The sequence below is a fragment of the Aythya fuligula genome, chromosome 9, assembly GCF_009819795.1.
Source record: "Aythya fuligula isolate bAytFul2 chromosome 9, bAytFul2.pri, whole genome shotgun sequence".
Classification (NCBI taxonomy): Eukaryota; Metazoa; Chordata; class Aves; order Anseriformes; family Anatidae; genus Aythya; species Aythya fuligula.
Window position 1 is genome coordinate 16,778,372 of NC_045567.1, and position 22,856 is coordinate 16,801,227.

The 22,856-nt window shown below is 45.5% G+C and overlaps 1 protein-coding gene across 1 annotated transcript in view; it reads left to right on the forward strand.

Annotated features, from left to right (window-relative positions):
* DIS3L2 (DIS3 like 3'-5' exoribonuclease 2) overlaps positions 1-22,856 on the forward strand; it is a 188,494-nt gene that overhangs the window by 71,906 nt on the left and 93,732 nt on the right. The window contains exons 8-10 of the mRNA XM_032193590.1: positions 2,237-2,343; positions 3,550-3,797; positions 11,303-11,476. Of these exons, the coding sequence (XP_032049481.1) occupies positions 2,237-2,343; positions 3,550-3,797; positions 11,303-11,476 (529 nt within the window). The remainder of the gene's footprint in view (positions 1-2,236; positions 2,344-3,549; positions 3,798-11,302; positions 11,477-22,856) is intronic.

Here is a 22,856-nt window from a genome sequence, read left to right on the forward strand (position 1 = left end):
TCTGGAGAGATGGGAATTGGAAGGAAAAGTGGAAAGAAGTCAGTGTTAATAAGGCCGTATTCCTCGAGCATGGTGCTTTTCTCATTCTTGTCTGTTGTGCCTCGAGTCGGTGCTGTCATTCTGCTGGGCTGGGAAAGCAGTGAGTGCAAGTCTTGCTTTTTCCAGACACGTTTAGATCTGGTTCCTCTCCCAACCAGTATGTGCCGTGCAGTGGGGCAGTTCATTCCAGTAAAGCCCTGGGCTTGTGTCAGGTGTGTCTGCGTGCCCGGCCTTTGGAAGGCTACCAAGCTCTCATTGCCCTCTGTGCCTGCCAATGTTTCTTTGTCTCAGATCGTCCCGTTCTTTGTCCGAGCTCTCTTTATGGCTGGCACACCATAAACCCTTGACTAGTAACTGATGGCTTGAAAATTTTTAAGAAAACAGAACGGCTCCTTGCTCTTTATTTTTTACTAACCAGTTTCCTGGTACAACCTTTAGCTGACAGTGATCTTAGAGGAGGTAAGCAATGAGGTGTGTAACTTGGATATCTCCGCTTTTTAAACTGTTTATAATTGTCCAAACAATTTTATTTCCATCTTGTTTGTCACTGTGAAACTCTGTGGGGGATTTATCCCTTAGTAACCCCCGTTTTGGCAAACCTGAGTTCATTCCAGCAGGAAGAGTGCGAGAGAAAGGGGTTTGCTGCTGTTACTGCTCCTTGCTTTTGGGGAAAGTAGATTTTTATTTTAAAACCGCTGAAATATCTGCCTGCTCTCTTCTCATCCTTGCCAGAAAGACAGTAAAGATGAAATAAATATAAACAGAGTCACTCAGATACTTCATAAAAAGATGATCTCAGAGGAGAGCCCGAGTCTGAGGAGCTCCACATCAGAAGGCAAGGCTGGGGGTAATTAGCAGCATATGAGAACCGGAGTTTGTCATTAGTGCGGTAGCTGTCGCTGTCAACCGACTGCTGCTGCAGCATTGCCCCAAGGCAATCCAGGCCGTCCATGACGGCGGGACCATCTGCGAGCGTGCCCTCGTGAGGGGGCTCCGCAGCCGTCCCCCTCGGGGCTCCACACGGGCCCCTAGTGCTGCCGGCAGCTGCTCCTTCCCCTCCCGGAGCCATGAGGCCTTCATCCGTCATGTCACCGGCAGCTCCCCGCCAGGGTCCCTGCGGGACAGATGGGCGTCATCTGGGGGCCTGGGTGTCACCGCTGCTCTCCTCGAGGCCTTCTGGCGTGCGTGTGGTACGCGGTCTTCAGCGAAAGCTTGCTTTATCTCGTGGCTTCTGAGGGAAGCAGTGACAGCTACGTCCCTTGAAACTCGCAGCTGGTGACGCTTTTTAAGAAAGCGAGCTTCTTCTGAACGCTCGGGGCCTGATTTTAGCACGTGCGTGCACCGCATCTGCCTCGAGCACAAGTGGAAAATGGCAGCCATCCTCCAGGAGCCCTCCAGAGAAGAGCACGTCTTAAAACCACTGCCAGACCAGTAACAACCATGGGCTCTCAGAAGTCATTTGGCTCACACAGGGCTGGTTCCAGCCCTCTCCGTGGCGAAGATCGCTTTGGCTGTTTGTAAATACAAAAAGCATTCGGTGTGCCAGCAGCCAGATACTCTCATTGTGAAAATTGTGAGCTACAATTTAGTTGGCAGTTGATTTAAATACTCCTGGTATCTGCTGAGGGAGTTTCAGGGGGAAGGAGTGTGGCTGTTTATCATACACAGCAATTACTTTCGTAAGACTTTATAATAATCCTGTTCCACAGCTGCAGAGGGGCAGCTTCGTAGATGTGGCTTCAGCTTCTAAGATAAACATGCACTTTATAACCTTGCATAACATTTGTTAAGGAAATTAAATATTAAATGAATGTATGTACTTAAAGGACTATTTATATAACGTTAATGACTCCAACTAAGAAATGCCAGGAAATTAATACAGTTCTTAGTATTTAAGAAATAGAATGACTTTTTCCGCCATTTTCTTTATTATGGCTGATATATTATGTTTGTGAAGTTTGGGTTTGTTTTGAATCTTGTTTTTCAGCAGATCTGCATGATAAGTGAACATATATCTATTTTTTTTCTAGTCTGGAGATATAATTGCTTAATCCTCAGTTATTCAAGCACTTAAGATCTTTCTCCTTTCAGATGAGTCTAATGCATGCACCTTGTATTGTAATTTAAAGAAAAAGTCTAATGTAAATGTATGAAGGAAATGTTCTACAGTAACTGTTGTGTTTCTAATTTGATGCAGTGAAGGCTGTTGGGATTGGTGCTGTGCAGAAAACAAAACAAGATGATGCACCCAAGGTGAATGATCCCAGGCTCCTCCCGGATAAGTTTCTTCAAAGGACAGCTAAGGTAACTCCGTGGGGAGTGGCAAGCATATGTGTGTGCTCCCAAAGCCTGAAGGAGACCAGCATTGGCCTCCCTGTAGCCTCCATTTGTTGATCTTTGAATCACATTCTCTGTTTCAAAGAGAGTAATTGTCCAATCTGATAAAACTCAAATGTCTTGTTATTTTTACTGATTATGCTAGTTTAAATTCCCTTTGTTTGTTAGGCAAAATTACTTAGCAAGATTCAGGAAAAAAAAAAAAAAAATTGGATACTAATATGAGTGTCAGAATATCCAGAGTTGTCAGAACTAATTCTTACAGACTTTGGAAAGGCTGTTAGTGCTGTTGGTTCAAGATTTGAGCCAATCTTTGAATGTTAAGAGACCAGAAAAAGACTACTGGGTCAGGTTGGGTCAGGTCTTTTCCACGTCTTGTGCTTTCCTTTGCAGCTTCTCATTCTGGTCCCTGTTCTGGGCTGGGCTGCCCGCTGGTCTCATCCAGCGTGGCAATTCCAGTGCTCAGAATTGCACAGAGGTGCAGCTCCTGTAACCTTCTGGAAGGACTCATCTGTATAAGTTTAGGAAATCAGCTATAATATTTCTGTTATCCAGTGATTTATTATGGTCTACAAAAATATAGCCTGGATGAACACCTCTCTGGAACAATTATTTAATGATATTGTAATTTATTATTCTTTTCAAAGCTGTCTTGTATAAAGGTAAAATAACCCCTAACTTCAGAAAGCACAGAGGAGAGAACTGCCAAATTCCCCACAGCACATCCTTTCCTGTGGTTAGCATTGGATCCGCCAGAGGCACCGTTTTTGGACTGGCCTGTTCTGCACTGAATGTTGAAATCACAGGCCGAGGATACAAATGAAAGATTTTACAGGAGTTGCTTGTATGTTGTGGCTAATTCCCTGCATTTGGAAGCATCTGCTTCGTGTCTGGTTTTGTTCTGTAATCAAGAAAATTGCTGTGGAGAGCTAGCACTTGGAAGGCACTTAGCTCTTCTATAGCCATGAGCAAGATAGCAAGGAAAATACATTGTAAATAGGGGCTCAATTAAAAAAATGCATGCACGCACATACACACAGACAGTGAAATATAGGATATAGGCCATGTGATTTCTTTTCCAGCTATGCTGCTGAGGCTCTGTGTATTCCTATTGTGCTGCAGAAAGTAAGTTTCTCTGAACGTACTAACTATAGAAAGCTTTGTCTCTTCCAGGTGGTCTATATTTTAGAAAAGAAGCATTCCCGAGCAGCTACAGGTTTCATCAAGCTTCTGGCAGACAAGAATAGCGAACTCTTCAGGAAGTGTGCCATGTTCTCACCTGTGGACCACAGAGTGCCAAGGGCCTACGTGTCTTTAGCTGATTGCCCTTCAGACTTTGTGGCCAGACCTGAGGACTATTCAAATATGCTCTTCATCTGCCGGATAGTGGACTGGAAAGAAGACAGCAACTTCGCAACAGGGTATGTCACTGCCGTTGGAAGTAGACATAAATGAGATTTTTAGTCAAGAGTTCTTGGTCTCACTTACTTTACATACAATAGAGACATGAATCTGTTAACAAGATACTTGTGTGTCTCTTGTAGTTAGTGGACGAGCTCAGATGAGGCTAAGGATAGCTTGTTGCTAGTTATGTCTCATGGCTATGTAACATTAACTTCTTTCAGTGCTTGCTTCAGTGTGTTGGCACGTCACAGCAGTAATGAGTTGTATGGTCTTTGCTCAGACAGCTTGCAGACTAAAGGGAGCACACTCAGGTACTTAGCTTGACCGGCACAAGCTTTGTAGGGTGCTGGCATCCTTTCAGTTTTTCATGCTTTATATAAGAAGAGTACAAAGTGTATAAGCATTTCACTGCCAGAGCAAGAAGGTCAGTAGCAGCAAGGCTCATCTGTTTTTCAAGCCTTTGCTGTTAAATAGAAAAGTCCCAAATTTTGTGGTATTTTAATTTGCATTGCTTCAAGGAACGGTGTTAGAAATCAAGAATCTTATCTGCTCCTGAAGAACTCTGTGCTTTTCAGGAGGCACTGTAAAGCCATTGCTGTCAAGAGTTCAAAACACAGGCACTGCTGTGAAGGAGGAGGTTTTAAGCCAGGTTACTCAAATAGCCTGTGCTGAGCTGGATCCAGATTGCAAGTTCATTTTGTCTTTCCTTCATGAAGACTGTGTAGTTCTCAACTTTTTTACTCTTTCTTGGGAACAGCTGCTGTGTGCCAAGCACCCACCTGGAGCAGCCACACAGTTTCCTATTGAGAGGGCCTCAATAAGTAATGGTGGACATTAATAAATCTTTTCAGTTATCTTGGAAAAAAACTGATTTAGTTGGTGATCCAGAGTAGTTAGCTCTGACCTGTGGCAGTGCTGTGGCCAAATTTTAAAGGTGGTTGAGATCTGGATGTAATCTGGAATATATACAGTAGTGGGAGTTGGGCATAAAGCCACTTTCTCTTCCTCTTGCAAAACTGTTGTGACGGGGTAGCACAGATGATGTACAGTGTCAGCACAGTAGTGTTTAGAGTCCTCAACTCAAACTGCTGGTAAAACTTAAAACTTACATAAAGCTTCTTTTTTTTTTTTTTTTTTAATTAACTGTGTTGGCAGGGACCTATCAGCCCTAAGACGAAAAGTAAAGTAAACTAAACTGAAGTCCCTGTTTCCCCGAGGGTTGTTTTTGTTTTGTTTTTTGAGTTCGTTATCATTTGTGGCTGCTTTGTGTGCCCAGTAATAGCAAGTTTCACATGTGCTTCTTGAGAGCCACATGAGCGGTTAGGTCACTCCGTATTTCCTAGCTAAACTGCTGTGCATGAACTGAAGTGGCCTCCCTTTCAGCCCCACTTAACTCGGGGCTGGCTGTGCTGTGAACTTCACTGTGACTAAGTTTCATACTGGCAGAGGTTTTTTGTCGTCTGACTCCAACGGAGAAAAGGCTGGAGGGTGATTGTACTGCTTGACATCTTGTCATGAACAACCCCCTTTTCTAGCAGAAACAGGGGAAATTAGGAGGATGGGCTAATGTCTTTCTTCTTTGGCTAACATGCGTTTCTTTATTTTGAGCTTCTGACAGCATCGTATATTCTCATCTGGATGTTTTGGTAGTTTCCAAGATGTAAAGGGTGTTGTCAGGAAAAAAAACTTCCATGATTGTCTTCATACATAGTCGTTTCCTTTGGGACTCAGTTGCACTCCAGTAAGTGCCTTGTCGAGATGGGAGCATAAAACCTTGGTGACCCGTTTTGTTTTTTTCTTTAAGCTGTAAACATGTGCTTGTGTAGACACTGCAACACAAGGAAACCTCTTGAAGGTCCCAAAAGTTCATGTTTGTTTTTTGAGCTCATTTATAAGCTGGCTGTCTTGCAACTCACGGCCCACCTGAAGGAGAAGTGAGCAGGTGACCAGCAGCTCATTGCATGCTTGGTTTTCTGAACTTTCATGGCCTGGTGGCTAGGTAAGGAAGCTGAAGCCCCAGCCTCAGTTTTGTTGACTGGAGAGCTGTCACCACATCCTCCTGGGTCTGTTTCTTCTTCTCTGATACAGGCACAGCCAATTCTGCAAAGTTGTTATGGCTTGTTTGATAGAATGGGCCATTAACATAATGGTTCCTGAGCAGGCAGTCAAGTGAGTTTTCCTTCCTGTTCTTGTTGCCCCTTGTAGCACTGTCATGCTGTTTGGGTTCAAATGCTCCTATCCCCACTGTCTGCACTAGGGGAATTGGAAGGATGAGGCACTTGTAGCTCCTTGTAGCTCTGGGGACAGTCCCTGCTGTGACAGTGTGCCCCTTAGTTCTGCCCACAGACTTCATGTTATGCCTTTGGTGGTACCACCATGGTTTTGAAGGTGTCTGGACTAAAGGAGCCTGTGGATCTTCATGCTGTGCCATGGAAGTCTACTGGCAGTGCAACAAGGAAAACTCCCGCTGAAGTTGGCAGTAATTTCTCCTGGATGTTTTGGGTGTTTTCAGGTACTTTCCATCCTGCAGCTGAATTCCCACAGGCTGGTTGTGCACCTTCCTCGCTTTCCTTTTCCCTTGGGAACTTGAGCTGTGTTTCCATACACATACTGTCTGTGTCCTAGTCTTCAATTTGGCCGTGTGTGGCTGGAGTAGTGGGTTGGCCTAGCCAAGGGCTTCCATGACACTGGCCACCCCAGGGGGGTCACCTGCACAGGGGGAAACCTGGCAGCCCCTTGGAGGTCCCCTTGGGGAGGGGGTGTGTTTCTGTGTCGTGATTGCCACCTGGTGGTCACCAGTGAGACATGGTCCCCTCTGAAGGCCACCCTGTCACCCTGACCACGCTGTGGGAAGGAGCAGGGAGGACCCAGTGGCTCCATGTCCCGCTGGCGATGCCATGAGCATGTGCTGCCGTGCTCCTTTCTGCATGCGATGTGATTTTACTGTGTCTGTGAAATGCCATTTAACTCTACCTGCCTCAGGTAGCAGATAAAGCAGAACAGCTCCAAAATAGTCTCCTTTTTCAGATAAATATTACAGGTACTGCCACATACAGTTGTTTTTCTGGGAACCTTTTGTCAGTGATGGAGTCCAAGGCTGTTTGGAGTGTTAGTCCAGACATCTCCACACTTTTGGAGATGGCTAAGGTAGAGTCTTTACTTCTCGCCACCACGGTATGATGATGGATTAAACTATTTAAAAATAAATAAAAAATTGGATCACAGACTCCCTTTGTGTAGCTTTTCATCAAAGTGATGCATGGGTTTCGTGGCTGCTCTTGCTCAGGGCCTTGGATATTGGTCTGTCAAGGTGACATGATTTGTCACGGGATTTGCAATAAAATGAAACATTGCAGGATGCTGTTTCACTCATTGCTCTTCCCAAAACCATCCAGGCAGCTTCAATTCCCTCCATTTCTGGGCATTTTATTCCATTCTTTTTGAAATCCAGAAGGATTTTGCTGTGAGGGGCAATGACTAGATACCTTGGGCAGCTCACGGTGAGGCAGGAGCGAAGGTGTGACCCCTGAGCAGTATAGCTCTGTTGGAAAAACACCTTTCAGAAGTGGGTTGTCTGTGAGGAAAGCTGTTCCCTTGGGGCAGCTGATCACCACCCTGATCTGCAGCGTGGGACGATGGCCCTGCCAGTGTGGGGAGCACGATGCCGCTCTGGTGGCGGGTGGCCTGGTGGCTGAAGTGGAGCTGGAGGTGCTGACAGCTTGGGGACACAGCTCTGTAGCTCCATCACCCTGCAGCCACCTTCGACTGGGAGCTTAGGGCTTTCTCAGCCCTGTGCAGCTCAGCCTGTGAGCGCCGGGACCTGGAGGGCCTTCCTTGGTGGCCTTTCTTGCTGTCCTCTCTCCCACACAAAACTACCCATAGGAGTGATGACTTACTGACATGTGGGATGTTCAGAGGGCTGGAGCACCTCTCCTTTGATGACATGTTGAGAGAGCTGGGGTTGTTCAGCCTGGAGAAGGGAAAACTCTAGGGAGACCTCACTGTGGCCTTTGGGTTCCTAACGGGGGCCTACAGGAAAGATAGGGGTGTGTAGGATAGGAGGTGATGGTTTTAAACTGGAAAAAAAAAAAAAAAAAGCAGATTTAGATGAGATAAAAAGAAGAAGTTCTTTACTCAGAGGGTGGTGAGGCACTGGGACAGGCTGCCAGAGAAGCTGTGGATGCCCCATCCCTGGAGGTGCTCAGGACCAGGCTGGATGGGGCTTTGGGCAGCCTGGTGGGAGGCGTTAGAACTGGGTGGTCTTTAAGGTCCCTTCCAACCCATTCCATGATTCTGTGATTCTCCCAGTGCTGAAAGAAGCCCTCTGTGTACGATGACTGTGGACAAGTGTGCTCTAGGGACAGACTCAGTAAGGTTTTTAAATCGTTACTGAAGTTATTCTCTCCCGTTTGGGAGCCTGCCTGGCTTTCAGAAAGAATCAAACCTTATATAATTACGTGTGGTCTTTTTGGAGAGTTCTTATCACGTAACCTTTGACCACATTGGCAAGTTTCAGCAGAATCTGGGGAACGGAGAGGGCTCAAATGGACGTTTGTGGCAAGGGCTGGCTGCATAGACTCCATCGGTGTCACCGCTCAGGGGCAGATGGCAGTGGGAGGGTGGCTCTGCCCCAGGCGTACTCCCAAGGGAGATCAAGCTGTGGTGAGCTGGCAGCTCAGAGCAGCTCATTGAGCTTGCAGATACAGCTGGTACCCTTCACTTCATGCCTCCCAAAGCCCCAACTGCAGCACGTTCCTGTCGGTGCTTTCCCTGCCTGCGTACTACCTGTGCCTGACGTCAGCACGAGGGTATTAAAGCGGCCCTCCAGGGTGCTCTAATACCCTCCCATCAACGTCAAAGAAAAAGAAATGTTTACGTCTGTAACCATCATCATTTTTTTTACATTCTAACATTTTGGAGAAGAAAAAACACACTCAGGCCTGGGGTGTCGCAGACACCGTGACTCCTGGGGAGTGAGTGTCTGACCGCCCCTGGGCCCTGTGCCTCTTGTTGTTTATAAGCCTCTTGAACTATTCTTGCTACCCTTGGTGGCCGCAGAGCCCCATGAGCGAGCCTGGCTGTTACTCCGGGGCCGTCGATGATCCTATATGCGTTACCTTTGATCACATGCTATCCTGTCAGCTTTTTGCTCTGATGCAAGTCATCATGTCTGTGTGACTGTAACATGGCCCCAATTAAAGTCTGCTGTACACTTCTTGTTTCAAGGCACTTGGGAAATGTTCCCTGGAACACTGTAAATCAAATGTTAATTACTATTAAACAATATTAGTCCTATATCAAACCTCTGGGTAAACCCCTTATGGTTCATAATCTAATTTCAGTAAACGGATCAAGAGAACATGGGTTTCAAAACTGAGCTGGAAAGCACTCTGGCGTTAAAAGGCGCTTTCCATGACTTGTTGTATGGACCTCCAGCCACCCTCTGAGTGTGCTGCCCTTCCGAGAGAAGGGGCACCCAGAGTTCAAGCATATGCCATTTCTTTTTGATAGGGCACTGTGTCCTTTTTTTTTTTTTCTTTCCAAAAATTAATAATAATAATAAAAAATCTGATCCATCTGGTCAGGGAAGTTTTCTGAGTCAAATTTCTTCTTTTGCATTATGGAGTTTGGTGCAAGGCACGAGGTTGAAGCGCAGGCCCCGTGCTCGTGGTGCTGGTGAGGGTGCTCCTGGGGGGCAGCAGACTCATCCTTCCAAAGTCTCCCAGCTCTGCATTAAAAGTTGGAAATGAAGTGGTAATTTCTCTGGTTTATTGTTACTGCTGAGAGAGAGGGAGATAAAACTGATGCCTCGTTTATTTACATTAAAATAAGGATCAGACTGGGACCGAGCTGGAGAAACGGAGAATTAAGCCTGGATGCCAAATGCGCACGTATTTCTGCCATACAGTTTGTACATAAAATTGAAACAATGGAGGGAAATATCTTTTATCCTTGTTTTCATTTTTATTTTAAAGCTGGGCAATGTGAACTCTACAATTTACCACACCACAAAGCGCACAATCCTTTTCAGCATATTACCCAACGTGACAGGTTTATTACGCAGCCCTTCCCGGCGTGAAGAGAGATAGCTTTGCTCCCATAAAGAAGATGGGCTTGCTTGCGCTGCACGGATGGGGTTTGTTCTGTGGCTTTATGGCACATTTGAAGCCCTGAGAGCATCTTGCTCGTCCAAATGACAAGCACACTGTTTTGGCCCCAATTTTGGAAAGCAATTAGTGCCTGTTCTCACTCATTAGAATTAAAGCAGAAGGATCAATATCATGATTGTGTATTTTATGCAGTGGAAAAACACTTATTAGAGTGGCTGTGTTTGCACTGTGTTATTACCCCTCTCTTTTGTCATATTTTGATGGATTTGCCTTAATTTCAGTTGTAATTTTCTCGGACCAGGAGCATTATCTCTATTGCCTGTAATGTGCCATTCACCCTAATGGAAGTATATTTAAGAAAAAAACTGTTAAAAAAAAATAAAAAATCATTACCTCTGTGTACTGTAGAGCAATCTGGGGATGAGAAAGGGGAGAAGAACCACCATGGGATAGGTTCTCCTGCAATGCTTGTAACCAGGAAGGGAAGGAGCAAATGCCCCACTCCTTGGTAGCCCAGGTTTGCACGGTGCATCCAGAACCAAACGCTTGTCAGACACCAGAGCTCGCAGGGAGATGAGTAGTGGGGTCTGCACTGGGCCAGATGGGAACTTTCTGTGAGCATCACAGAGCAGCAGAAGCATCTGCACACATGCAGAATACTGCAGCAAAGGCTGTCAGCACGTGGGACAGTTTCCCTTGTCTACGACTTGCTTCTAAATCGTTGTCTCCTCTACAGTTTGATAGTGATTCAGAGGCTTCTGCTTAGCTAGGAGCCAAGGAACGAACTACAAAGAGCATTTAGGTCCTGAAAAGAGACTGGAAATGGATGGAATGACAAACTGGGGACATGTCCGCTTGCATGGGTTCTTCACGCCTCTGTCTTCACAGGGCATCTCTTTGCCTAGGCAGGGCAATGTTTCTTTTGGGATGGAGAGCAGCAAGCGGAGCTCCCCAGCAGCTCTCTTCTGCAGAGCTGTCTGGGGTTGGGTGGGAACCTGTTCTCCATCGCAGGTGGTGGGGCTCAGCCACGTTTAAAGTGGTGAGGGAAGGAAGATCTCAAGGGAAGAAGCCTTTGTAAAGCCAGAGCTGCACTTTTCTTGTCCCTGTTGAATGTGGTTGTTTTCTAAAATTTGACACTTTTACCTCTGCGAGAACCTGGTAATGTAAAACATCTCCTTAAAATGAAATACACAAAACAGTCCAGGGTACTGTCTGGCTCATGTTTTGCATCTCCAGCAGACGTAAGTCATGGTATGGTCTGAATTCCTGCCAAGTCCTCTGCCAAAACAAAGGGAGAAGCGAATGGGTGAAGGAGCATGTTTTAGGGCTCGGCAACCTCTCTGCAGAGATGGTAACAATGCAAGAGTTGTGATTACACACTTAAAAAAGCAACCCTTTCCTTCTTTTTGCAGGCAGCTGGCCAAAAGTCTTGGTCAAGCAGGGGAGATCGAGCCGGAAACAGAAGGAATCCTGACAGAGTACGGAGTGGATTTCTCGGACTTTTCCCCCGAAGCCCTGGAATGTCTTCCCCAAAGCCTTCCCTGGTCTATCTCACCAAGAGAGCTGGCCAAAAGAAGAGATTTAAGGTAACAGCAAAAAGCCTGGTCTGTCAATCTTCCTTGGGTTGTTGCAGCATTCTTTTGTTTTGATTTGTTTTGATTTCATCACACTTTGGAGAGGCACAGACTTTATTACATGTACTGTGTTACGTGTTACCTGTGCTAACTTGGAAAAAAATGCTTTTGAAACTACCTACAAACCCCCAGAATCAGTTGTTTGAAGAAGTATTTTTTGAGGGAAAGAGACTTTTTCTCAAAAAGAACTATTGAAAACTGAAAATTTGGTGTTTGGCACCTAATCTGAAAGCTTTATGTTTTTGTCTGGAATGTATTATGTATTTTAGTGGTCGTTTTATAGCAGATATTTTCTGAATGCCTGGCAGATCGAATGACTTTGGGCATTGTTACTTTGAAACTTAAGCACAGGTAGAGACTGTCCTGCGTTTTCCTGTCTAGTCTCCGCATTGTTCTCTGTTTTGAAGAGCTGGTGTCACGGGGAGCTTGATGGCTCTTGATCAGGTTAGCAGCTGGCAGACTTAGTCCTGGCATCTTCATGCTGTGCACCCACCTCACATTACCCATCCCTGCAACTTTGTGATGCTCCCGTTGGCTTTTGGAAACTCCACGGCGGTGGATGCTGTGACATTGATGGTCTGCTCAAATAATAATACTAATAATTTGTTGTGCTCAGAGACCTCTCTGCTAGAAAAGATTTAAAGACAAAAGAAGAGTAGTTTGTTTCAAACCTCCATTTGCAGTAAAGGAAGGAAGCTGCAAGAAAGCAAAACAATAAATGTGTTATTAGGATGATACGGTGTGTTCCACTCCCACACGGATAATTGAGCATCCTGTCTCGGTTGGCAGGTCTCATTGTGTCATGGCTAACAGATTCAGCAGCTCAGGATAATGTTGCTTTCTTGCATGTCCTCAGGGTGAAACAAGCCCATGAGCATGACCCCTCAAGACACTGTGTGCAGTGGTTAAAGCTCTTCTCCTTACTTTATCTGTTGTTGGCATGGGAGCTAGCAATTGGAGTGGGTAAGCTGATCAGCTGCAGCCGTTTGTGTCTGTACCTGGACTCCAGATGTTACTTTGGACCTAATCCTGCACTGCGGCCTGTGACCTTCCCACTGCTTCAGCTTCACTGGAGTTCACTTGCCAAACAGTGGAATAATTCAAGGGAGGATTGTGTTCCTGATGGACTAGTGGCCACACTCAGGTACCAGATCCAGACTGGAGACTCCAACTAGCTTAAAAAAAAAAAAAAAAAAAAGATACTGAAAGCTGCAGTTCAGAAGCCACTGGAAAGTGCTTATTTTTATATTCTTGACTACATTTCAGTAGCTTTCGCTGTTTCTTCTGACCAAGTTCTTTCAAGCAAATAAAGAGCTTGACTTGTCTCCAGTCAGACAATCATTTTTGGAAACAAATTCCAAGTGCATTTGTTCCTTTTATTGCTGAATTATTGCACTGGGACTTATCAAGGTGATAACAGTTTTGCAGTTAAGCCATTTAAATCCCTTTCTGCCCCTTCCCGACCGCAGTGCACACTACAAAGAAGATTGCCTTTTGATCCTCTCAAATATAAACATTTAACAGTCAAGATTTTTAAGACAATTATTTGAGCTTAGTGTACTAATCCTTTTCATGTCAACTGCCCCACTGCTGACTAACTAGTTTGTGGTGTAAACACATAGGAAGATAACATGAGGCTTCTAGCTATGAAAAGTAAAATACAGATGGATCTTACTTGTTTCATGATAGGGAGAGGTTTGTCTACCCAGAAAAGCTGAGTTTTATGAGTAGATGTAGCGTGAACTGAGTGGAGCCCTGCAGCTGGAGACCTCGCTGCCTTCTCTTCTGGTCTCTCCCATGAGATGTTGAGAGACTTCCTGACACATCTAAGTGCTCAGCTTTACCTTGGTATTAAATGTTAGCGTTCATATTGTTGTCAGTAAGTGCCTTGTGGTCTGTGGTGTGGTACAAATGGCTGCTACACGCTGGCCCAAGACAGCATCCAGAGGCCAGGCACCTGAGCTGGATGTACGTGGGAGCTGTGCCTTGCTTTCCAGGGGTGCTCATGCACTGCTCAACACCACCTGCCTCTGAGCGCCCAGCTTTACTTCGTGCATGTTGATCTCCCAGGCTACTGTACAGCACTGTAAATATTCTGAGAGGATATTATTAGATAAATTATAGTGAAGTAAAGGCCTCCTGAAATGGTCATGTTAACACTTCTAAATAGCTCGTCCTAATCCAGTTTACACGTTGTTCACCTGACTACGGTAAACATAAATTTGACTTTGGCTTAAAATACTCTTGTTCGTAGTAAATCCTTTCTGGTTTTGTAAAACAGTAATGTAAATTTTCTAACGTTATTAATTAAGCCTTTGGGATATGGAGCTGAGACCTGAGCAAAGTTTCAGGTTGTTGGTATTCCCTCTTCCTGAGATAAATTTTTGTAGTTTCTTTTCACCACGTGAAATGACTCTCTCCTCCTCGAAAGGCAATTTCTGTGTTCTGCTGAGCCGTGTCCTTGGTGTGGTCAGGTCTGCGTGCGAGCCAGCGTGCAGAGCACTGAGGCAGAGGTTCTGTACCAGAGGCATTCATGAGAGTGGTTTTAGATGAAAGCAAGGCAATGTGTTTCACTGATCTGCTGAGGCTGGGCAAGAGGAGGGAAGGATATTTTGGCCATGCCATCTTGTAAATACGTTCCTTGATCTTCTGCAAGTCTTTCAGTTTTACAGGAAGCGTGTTCTTGCCATGCATAGTCTGTTTGGATAGCAACTGTGATCTCACCTACATAGCCTCTGCAGAACTGCTTCCAGGAGATCTTTTTTTCATCGTTTCTCCAGTAATGGCTCACAAAGAAAGGTTTACATAATATTTTAATATTACTTAAGGCAGAAAAGATCCAAACCTCGTGGATGGCTTTGAAACCTTTCCGCTGATTTAACTCTCTGCTCTGCCAGTTATGCTCACTTTTGTCATGGACATCTGCTTTTTACCTGGATGGTTTTATCTATTTGTGAAATGAGGCAGGTATTTCATGGGCACTCCCAGCTTAATTGTTTGTAAGGAACACTGAAAATTTCTAATGAAGAGCACCAGGCAAATATTAGATATCTCTATTACATACCACAGTTGTATTGTACAGAGAGCGTGAAGTTTCATTGAAGTATCAGAATGGCCTGGTTGAGGAAACTTGCCTTCCAGAGACATTAAATGTGATAATACAGATGGGACTGGACTATCTTATTATTCAGGTTGACCGGAGTTGGTATTCTTCTCATTAGAAGTGTGAGAAATGTTTGGTTTCTGCTTTTAGAGAAATGCTGGAGGATTAGTGTTACAGGGACAAATTTTGATGGGTGCAAAGTTTCGACCATTTTCCCATCGTTTCCAGTGTTTCAACATGTAATATTCATTTCCTTGTTTGCTTTGCTTTGCACTTAGTGTTTCAGTGGTACGGGACAAAGCACAGCCTGTGAACAGAAGAGGGTCAGTGCAAAGGAGGAAATGCAAATTTCAGAGGTGGGCGCAGCAGATGGGGGACTGGAGGAGGAAGCCACTTGAAGAGGTGTAGCCAGGAATCCAAGAAACCCAAAAGCTATTTCTAAGACTTGTTCCAAATGTTTCTAATTTCATTCATATCTTTTTGTTTCCTTTACTGCTTAACTGGGACAAGAAACTAAAGCCAGGAAAGTCCGATCATAGTGGGAAACAAAAACCTAAATATTGGAGAGAGAAAAAAGGCCGTTCTTTGCAAAGCAGTTCTGCCTTTTTGCATGTCTCCCATTGTTGGTGTTACTGTGGAAAATGTATAACATCACTCTTTTGGAAAGCACTAGAGCCTGTTCAAGTGGAGATGGTTTATATAGTCTAACATGGAAGAACTTGAGGATATCTATTTCTTTACCATTTGCCTAATAATAAGTGAGCCTGTTGACCTCCGCTGGACTATTACAAATGTGAAACTTGGCACTCAAAATTGCTTGCTCTAAATTTTCCAGTTGCTTTCTCTTTTTCCATTTGATGTCATCCTGCCAACTAGTGATTTTATTATTATAAACAGGACATTGTATTCACTTTTAAGAAGAAATATGAAGCTGAAGGTAAAATTACAAACTGCAGTTTCTCAGCTGGCAAAATACAAAACAATGAGCTAAAAATACTGAGCAGAGAAAGGGTGCTGTGGCAAGAAACTCTGAAATATCTACAAGATGGATGTGGTCTGAGGAGCAGAAACTGATTGACTTCAGATGAAAGGCTCTGAACTTTAAGAACTCATGAGAATCACTGGTGATGGGGGTCAGAAGGAACCTCTGGAGATCATCTACTGCAACCCTGGTTGCTCAAGGCTGTGTCAAGCTTGTTTCTGAGTATTTCCAGAGATGGAGATTCTACAACCTCTCTGAACAACTTATTCTGAGGTTTGAGCATGTTTATGGTAAAAAGGTGTTTTTTTTTTTTTTTTTTTTTTTCCAATTCTGTGTTTTGTGCCCATTGCCTCTCATCCTGTCGCTAGATACACTGAGAAGAATTGGGCTCTGTTTACTTAGTCATCTGTGCTCCTTCTCATCAAATATTTCTTGACATGGGTAAGATGTCCCCACCTGAGCTTTCTCTTCTCGAAGCTGAGCAGTCCCAGCTCTCAGCCTGTCCTCTGAAGTCGCACACTCCAATCCAGTGATCATCACTGAGGCCCTTCAGCAGACTTGCTCCAGTATTTTGATGTCTTCCTGGTACTGGTGAGCCCCGAAATTGCCAGCCAGGCAGCCCCCAGCCTATACTGGTGTGTGGTGTTATCCCTCCCCAGGTGCAGGACTTTGCTTTTCCCTTTGAGCTTTGTGACATTCCCATCAACATATTTCTCTACTGAGATCTCTGAAAAGCAGCAAAACTCTATTCCTCCTGTATGGAGCATGAGCTGTTTTTATTTAGCAGCCTTCTGGCTGCTGACAGGCCTGGAGGGCATCACACTGGGGCTCAGCAAGGATCCACAGCATTGGCAGGGGACAATTAATGCTCACTTGCTTCCTTGCTAGTGCAGAGTTAATGAACTTTGCTTTTGCAGACAAAGAGTGCAATGAAGCTTTCAGCTAAAGTTTGCATCTTGATATTTCAATACGCCGTGACCTAAATTGCAACTGACCTAAAGCTATCAAAGCTATTAAAGGCTAAATGGTAATTTGGGCTGCCCATTCAGAAATGTAGCATCCTTCCTTTGGTTGATAAGGGGGGAAAAGCGCTGGGCTGTGTCTCTGCGTCCTGCTGCGGGGGGAAGCTCGGTGGTTGGCACTGTTTGTCAGGGGGAAGCTCTGGCAGCAGGGCAGTACCTGCACCGTGGTTCTTCCTGCCAATTCTTCCTCGAGGTGTGGTGCAGCTATTAACAGGGATTAGCCCTGCTTATAGGAAAGGGTTGACAGCGTGTTCTTTGCTGTAGTTACCCAAGCAGGTTATTGGCTGATAAAATGAGAGGTGCTGGTTAAATAAATAAAAATAAAAAATGGCAGCCTTGAGCTGAGCAAGGAGTTGGAGGAAAGCAATCAGCCTCTGAAACAGATGTCTTTGCAAGGCAGGTGGAATACTTTAGTTTGAAATGAGTGCAAGTCAGATAAAACGTCATTAAACAGCTTGTTTCCTGGAGATTTTCCACTACAAAAAGCTAGTGTTAAGTAGAGCAAGACTTACTCAGCTATAATAGGATATGTAAAAATGCTCTGGTTTCTGATGGAAACTGAGAAATGGCTTGTTTAGCAAATGTATAAGCAACATTGCTGCAGACCTGACTGTTATCTTGGCGTGGAGCAGAGCCACAAACAGGGCCAGATTATGATCTCTGCCCTCTCGCTGGGCACCGAGCTGTTCTGTGACTAATTCAATGTTCTCCATAGGGAGAAAGAAGGCACACAAAGGATTACTCAGCGGTGTCTAAGGATGTCAGATCTAGTCCCTCTCTAGCAGGACCGAGTCCAGAAGTGTGACGATGTCCGTACCTGCTCTGGTACTTCTGCTGTCCGGGCAGCCGGGGGAACAGAGCCCTTGGATCGGTGAGGAGAGCTAGCGTTAGCACAGTACTCACCCATTAGCTGAGTAAGTAAATCCGAACAAAACAGCGCTCCTGTCAGAGTGATGTGATTCAGCTCCCTGCTCCTGACACTCAGTTGGCTTCCTCAGGTCCTCCGCTCTGTTTTCATAACATTTTCTACTACACTATAGCTACAGCAATTGTGGTGACACTGTTTTGTGCAAAATGATGCATGGTGTTTGCTGTCAGATGCTGCTGTTACCAGTGGCTGGTGTGCAGACACACTGGCAACACCACGGGTGTTTTTCCTTACAGGAAGGCGCGTGTGGTCATTGGAAGCGCAGCTTGAAGTGGAATCAGTGGTGTGCAGTTGGACAGGGTTCTTGTGTGCTGATATTGCAGGCCATCAAAACCAAGCTTGCTTAGTTAAGAGTGTTTCGCTGTGGAAAACAGTAATAACTTTTGCAACTAGGCTGCTATATATACAGTCTTGTTCCTGTCTGGCTGCTTATTTTATAGAGGGAATAACAGGGAGAAGAGGATAAAAAGCTTAAATCAGTTTGGGAACATGTCCATTTCTTGTTGGATTTTAGTGGGTCACAAGGTGGGCTTTAAGTGCATGCAGTTTGCAGAAGAGTGCCCCATCCTGTCACATTTTCTAATTCTGTGATTAGAAATTCTGTGATTTGTCTGTGTGAGGTGGCCTGCCCAGTTCAGAGGTACTGGATACTGCCACTTTCCCTGATCCCACAGATGCTGTTCTCTCACTACAGGTCGGATACCACGTACATAGACACAAGTAGAGAGATCCAAGACTTGCTGTCAGCCAGGGCATGTCTCTGGTGCTGTAGATGAAGAACTGAAGTAGGTGAGGCTGTATATCCCATCGTGGTATTTCAGGGCCAGTCACTGATACTAGAACAGTCTGGTCATTACAAGGAACAACGTTTTCTTCATGGCTTCATTCTGATCCCAGATACTAGGAGACGTATTTACACCTTTACAGAACGTGGTGTTCGCAGTGGGGTCTCATCTCAGCCCTCCTTTCATGTCTTTGCAGAGCTCTTTCTTTCCACATCTTGTCTGGCCTTTGTGAGCGGGGTTTTGTCATCTGTATAGGAAATGGTGCCTGTAAGACAGCGTACCATAGTCATTGTCCCAGTTTCATGGTTCATAGAGTGGCTCAGGTTTGAAGGGACCTTAAAAATCATCTAGCTCCAGCTCCCCTGGTTCCTTGTGCTTCAGGAGAGAAGGACACTTTTGTCATCAAAGCTGAGAAAACATTTGTTTTCTTGAAAAATAAATCCTTTTTTTTTCAAGGTCTGTGCTGTAAGCTGTTGAGTGAGCAATGTATGCTCTCTGACCTGTCTGCCCTGAAGGTTTTGGTTGATGGATCCTTGTTCCCAGGTTATTCTCAGATCCTCACTCTCCAAAAAGACAGAAACAAGCATAATGCAGGTGGCACACCTGAAGGTATTTTCTGTGTGAAGCAGAATTGTCCTGGAGACATCACAGCACGGTTAAGAAGTGGGGCAGTCCAGAGAAGACTAACTAAGGTATTTTGGGAGCTGAGGGACTGGCTTGAAAGGAAGGATTAACCGCACAGTGTCTGTTTGCCAACACTGAAACTAGAAGTTTGTGAAAGACGTAGTTAACGGTTAAAATACGTGGACGAAAAAGAAGCGAGAATCACTCAAGGTGGTGGGAGGACACAAAGGGGTGTTATGAGGACAACTAAGGTAAGACAAAGAGGAAACCTTTCCTGTCCAACCTAAAATAGAATGTAGCTTGCAGTGCTAAAGAAAGTACTGGAAACTCCATCACGAAAGATGCTTAATACTATACTGGAGAAAGTTCTCGCAAATGTATTGTCAAGTGTAGCCCAGCTCTGACCTATGGGGGTTGGATGACCTAACGTCTCTTCCATTTCTAGCTCGGTGCATCTATGATTAAGGTAGTTTATATAATGCAAGTGCATTTTCAATTACACTCCACCTTCTTGCGTGGGATAGTGGTGGTGCAGAGACCTCATTATATTTGTGGCACAATTACAGCATGACTTGTAGGAAGTATTGCTGGTGCTAGGTCTCTCAGACACTCTGATCTCTGTTATATATATGTTGGCTTTTCAAACCATTTTGTTATGTTCCAAGACTGCAGTGCTCTTTTTTTACCTTCTTCCTCCTTACTTTGAGGCCGTAAATACACAGGAGGAATAATTGATTCCGGTTCGGCAATCCAGCGAGCAGCCCTTGGTGAAAATGTAAATGTTTATTGTTGTAGAAGCACAATACATCAGGAGCCATTGTTAGCCGCTCTCTTGGACCAAGGTCTGTTTGCTGAACCAGAACAAGATGTTAGCTAAAACATAAACACAGAGAAATTAAAAAGAACAGCACAGGTTTGATGTATAAAGTTGGGCTTTTGATGCATTTTATGGTGTGCTGGAGTTCTGTGGGATTTGTATAATTAGTGTTTGGAGGGGGCAGTTTTTGCTTCCAATTATTTTATAATTTCACTTTGTTTTGAAATTTATGCTCCCTGCAAAGAGAGTTTTGTGGTGCGTCATGTGTCTTTGTCAGCGTGTTGCAGGGCACTCAGAGTGCCTTCAGAGATTTGTCAGGGCAATTCTACTGCGTGCGTATTTTTTAATATATTCCTTTTAAGCATTCATCTTGGAAGCAGCCACTCCAGGGCTTTAACTGAAATATCCACATCAAGTGTGACAAATGTGGTAGACACCACACGTAATAGATGACTTTGGGAGTGGGATGTCGAAATCCCGATGTTCAGGCACTGATTGTTCTCTGTGATTTCTCTCTGCAAATTGTTTCATACCCATCTGAGTGATGAACATCGGTGGAACGGGTCCCATGCTTATTGGCACTTCATAGCGAACCTGCGCAGACAGCGTGGTCAAGTTGGGTTTACTTGGGATTGAGGAATGAGATTTGATTTTTGCAGTTGCCATAACAATTGGGCTGTTGTGTGAAAAAACGTTTGTAGCTCTCGCTGGAGTGAGTTGACAGCTCTAGGATGCCTATTTCCAAATTAAAACAACTCTTTCCAGCTCTGAGAAATGATGTCTGTTTAGCTTTTCCATGATAGAGCTCAGCAGCTTCTTAGAAATGACCTGAAGAGCCTAAGGACTCTAAAAGTGCCTTCGTTGCTTAATTCTAAAAAGCCAGCTTCGAGGTGAAGTTAATAAGGGTAAACCAGGCTGTGGAGCTCTCGGTCCCACCCAGCTATTGTCTGCACTCACAAAGTGAAGCGAACAGGACAATCTGAAGAGGCCCTAGAAGAATGTAAATGCATTGCAAGTGTCTAGACGTGCAGTCACTCTTACTGTAAATGTCTCAGCACTGACATAGTCAACTTGAAAGGAGGCTCGTGATGCTCGTAATGCCTCTAAACAATAAACAAAACGCTGGTCATTGCCGTCTCCTCTCCAGCTGCAGCAGCGTGGGTGCTGGAAATCGGGTGATGCTTCTGCGAAAGATTTCAGGAGGTGCTTCAGGAGCAAGTGGTGGGACTGCGGGCTGGCAGCAGGAGCCGGGGCAGGACGGGAGGTCAGCATTTGGTGGTCACCCAGCTGGTTGAATCTGCAGCCACGCGCTGTTTGCCTGTCGGGGATTCACAGCCAGCAGGTTGCAGCCACCTTCTCCCTGCTAGCGGATGCTGTGGCTTCTGGTGGATTCCTTGTCTTTTGTAGTCATTTCGGATGCTTTACTTTTGGTGAATGACCCCTGATCGCTGCACGAGGCTGCCTCAGGGAGACAGTCAGGGCAGGGAGGTAAGTAAGGTGTTTAGGCATCTTAATTCCACCTCAGCCTCTTTGTCCTGTTGGGAGAAAATTGATGGTTCCCTGCTCAGCCCCTTCCTTAGGTGCTCGGGCTTGCTGTCAGAGGCACCAGCCCTCCCTGGATCCCGAACAGCCGGTGTCTGCTCCCTTCTTTAGGGCTCTGCCTCCTGAGAAAGGACAATTTGTCTGGTAAGGGCAACATCTTGCTTCATCGAGGGCTTTCCGATGTCCCGGCGGGTACACGCAGTTCCCTGAACTGTTTCACGGTTTGTTGGCGTCTGTTAGCGTGGTGCAGATCTGGGCTCAGCATCTCCGCTGGCACGCCGCTGCCTGGGGAGGCCGTCCAGTTGTGCTAGCAGGGTTTGCACGGCTGCTTGGCGCTGCTTTGTGCACAAACCATCGCTCTCCTGCATTAGCAGCATCGAGCTGCTTTCACCAAAAATCACACAGGTAACCCCCAGCCTTCACCCAACCACCGGCCACACGGGGAACCTCGCCTCTGCTGCAGCTTACAAATGCAGTGCTTCGTCGTGGGGCAAGCAGGCTTCCACTCGAGCGACGATGGAGCACTGACCACTGGGACTTGTGAGCTCCTTGTGCTGTATTTTACGGCGAGCTCCAACTGATTCATTGACTTTTTGAATGATTTCAGCTGGCAAAAAGCTGTACTGATGTATTGTAGCTAACCTTGCAGCACCGACTGTACGCTGTTTTCTCTGCTGACTCTCGTGAATACCTTTGCATGGATGGACTTATTTACACAGAGAAAAACAAACTGCCGTTGCAGTCCTGTGACCTGCGAGCATTTTAATTACCGTGATGGTAATTCTAGCTCACTAACAGACTGTTTGTCTTACCTCTCCTGCTGCAATAGCCATTTATTTTAGGTTCTGTTAAAGGTAAGAAGACCAACTGCTCTGCAGATACGCTCGTCCACTTTAATTAGGCTTCCTTAAGGTGTACAAAGAGAAACGGCACTTAATTAGCTTTCCTTAAATTAGGATTGATATTCCAGCTTGTAGATGTGCACGCTGTCGTCGCCGTCTAATAAACGGAGCACTTTGCTCTGCACATTTTTTCCCCAGAGGGTCGATTTGAAAGATGGCAGCCGGGGCCAGCGTGCGAGCTGTGCCTGCAGCGGTGCTGAAGGGGCTTCTGCAGGGTGTGGGCAGCAGGAGAGGCATGTGCGGGTCCACTGCGCTCCGTGCGAGCCATTCCCCCAAAACTCTCCTAGGCGCAGCCCAGATCCAGTGCACAAATCCTCTGGCCACCAGGAGGAGGGAGAAGAAGATTTTCTTCTTCCATCAGCAGAAACTCCATGCCAGAGCAAGTGCACCTCTGCAGACCCGCGTTAACCATGGGTTTCGGACAAAGAAGCTCCTGTAAGAAGTGGAAGTTTGCACACTGAAATGTTTCCTTTTGATTAGCGTGCGGAGGCTGGGGGTTTCTTACAGGACACACCTTTATCTCCAGCCCTTTTCAGCATGAAGACCGGAAAATCTCTTAACTCTGTGTGCGTCTCTATCTCCTAAACCAGTTTCCTTTCACTAACCAACTCGTGTGTTTGTTGGAAC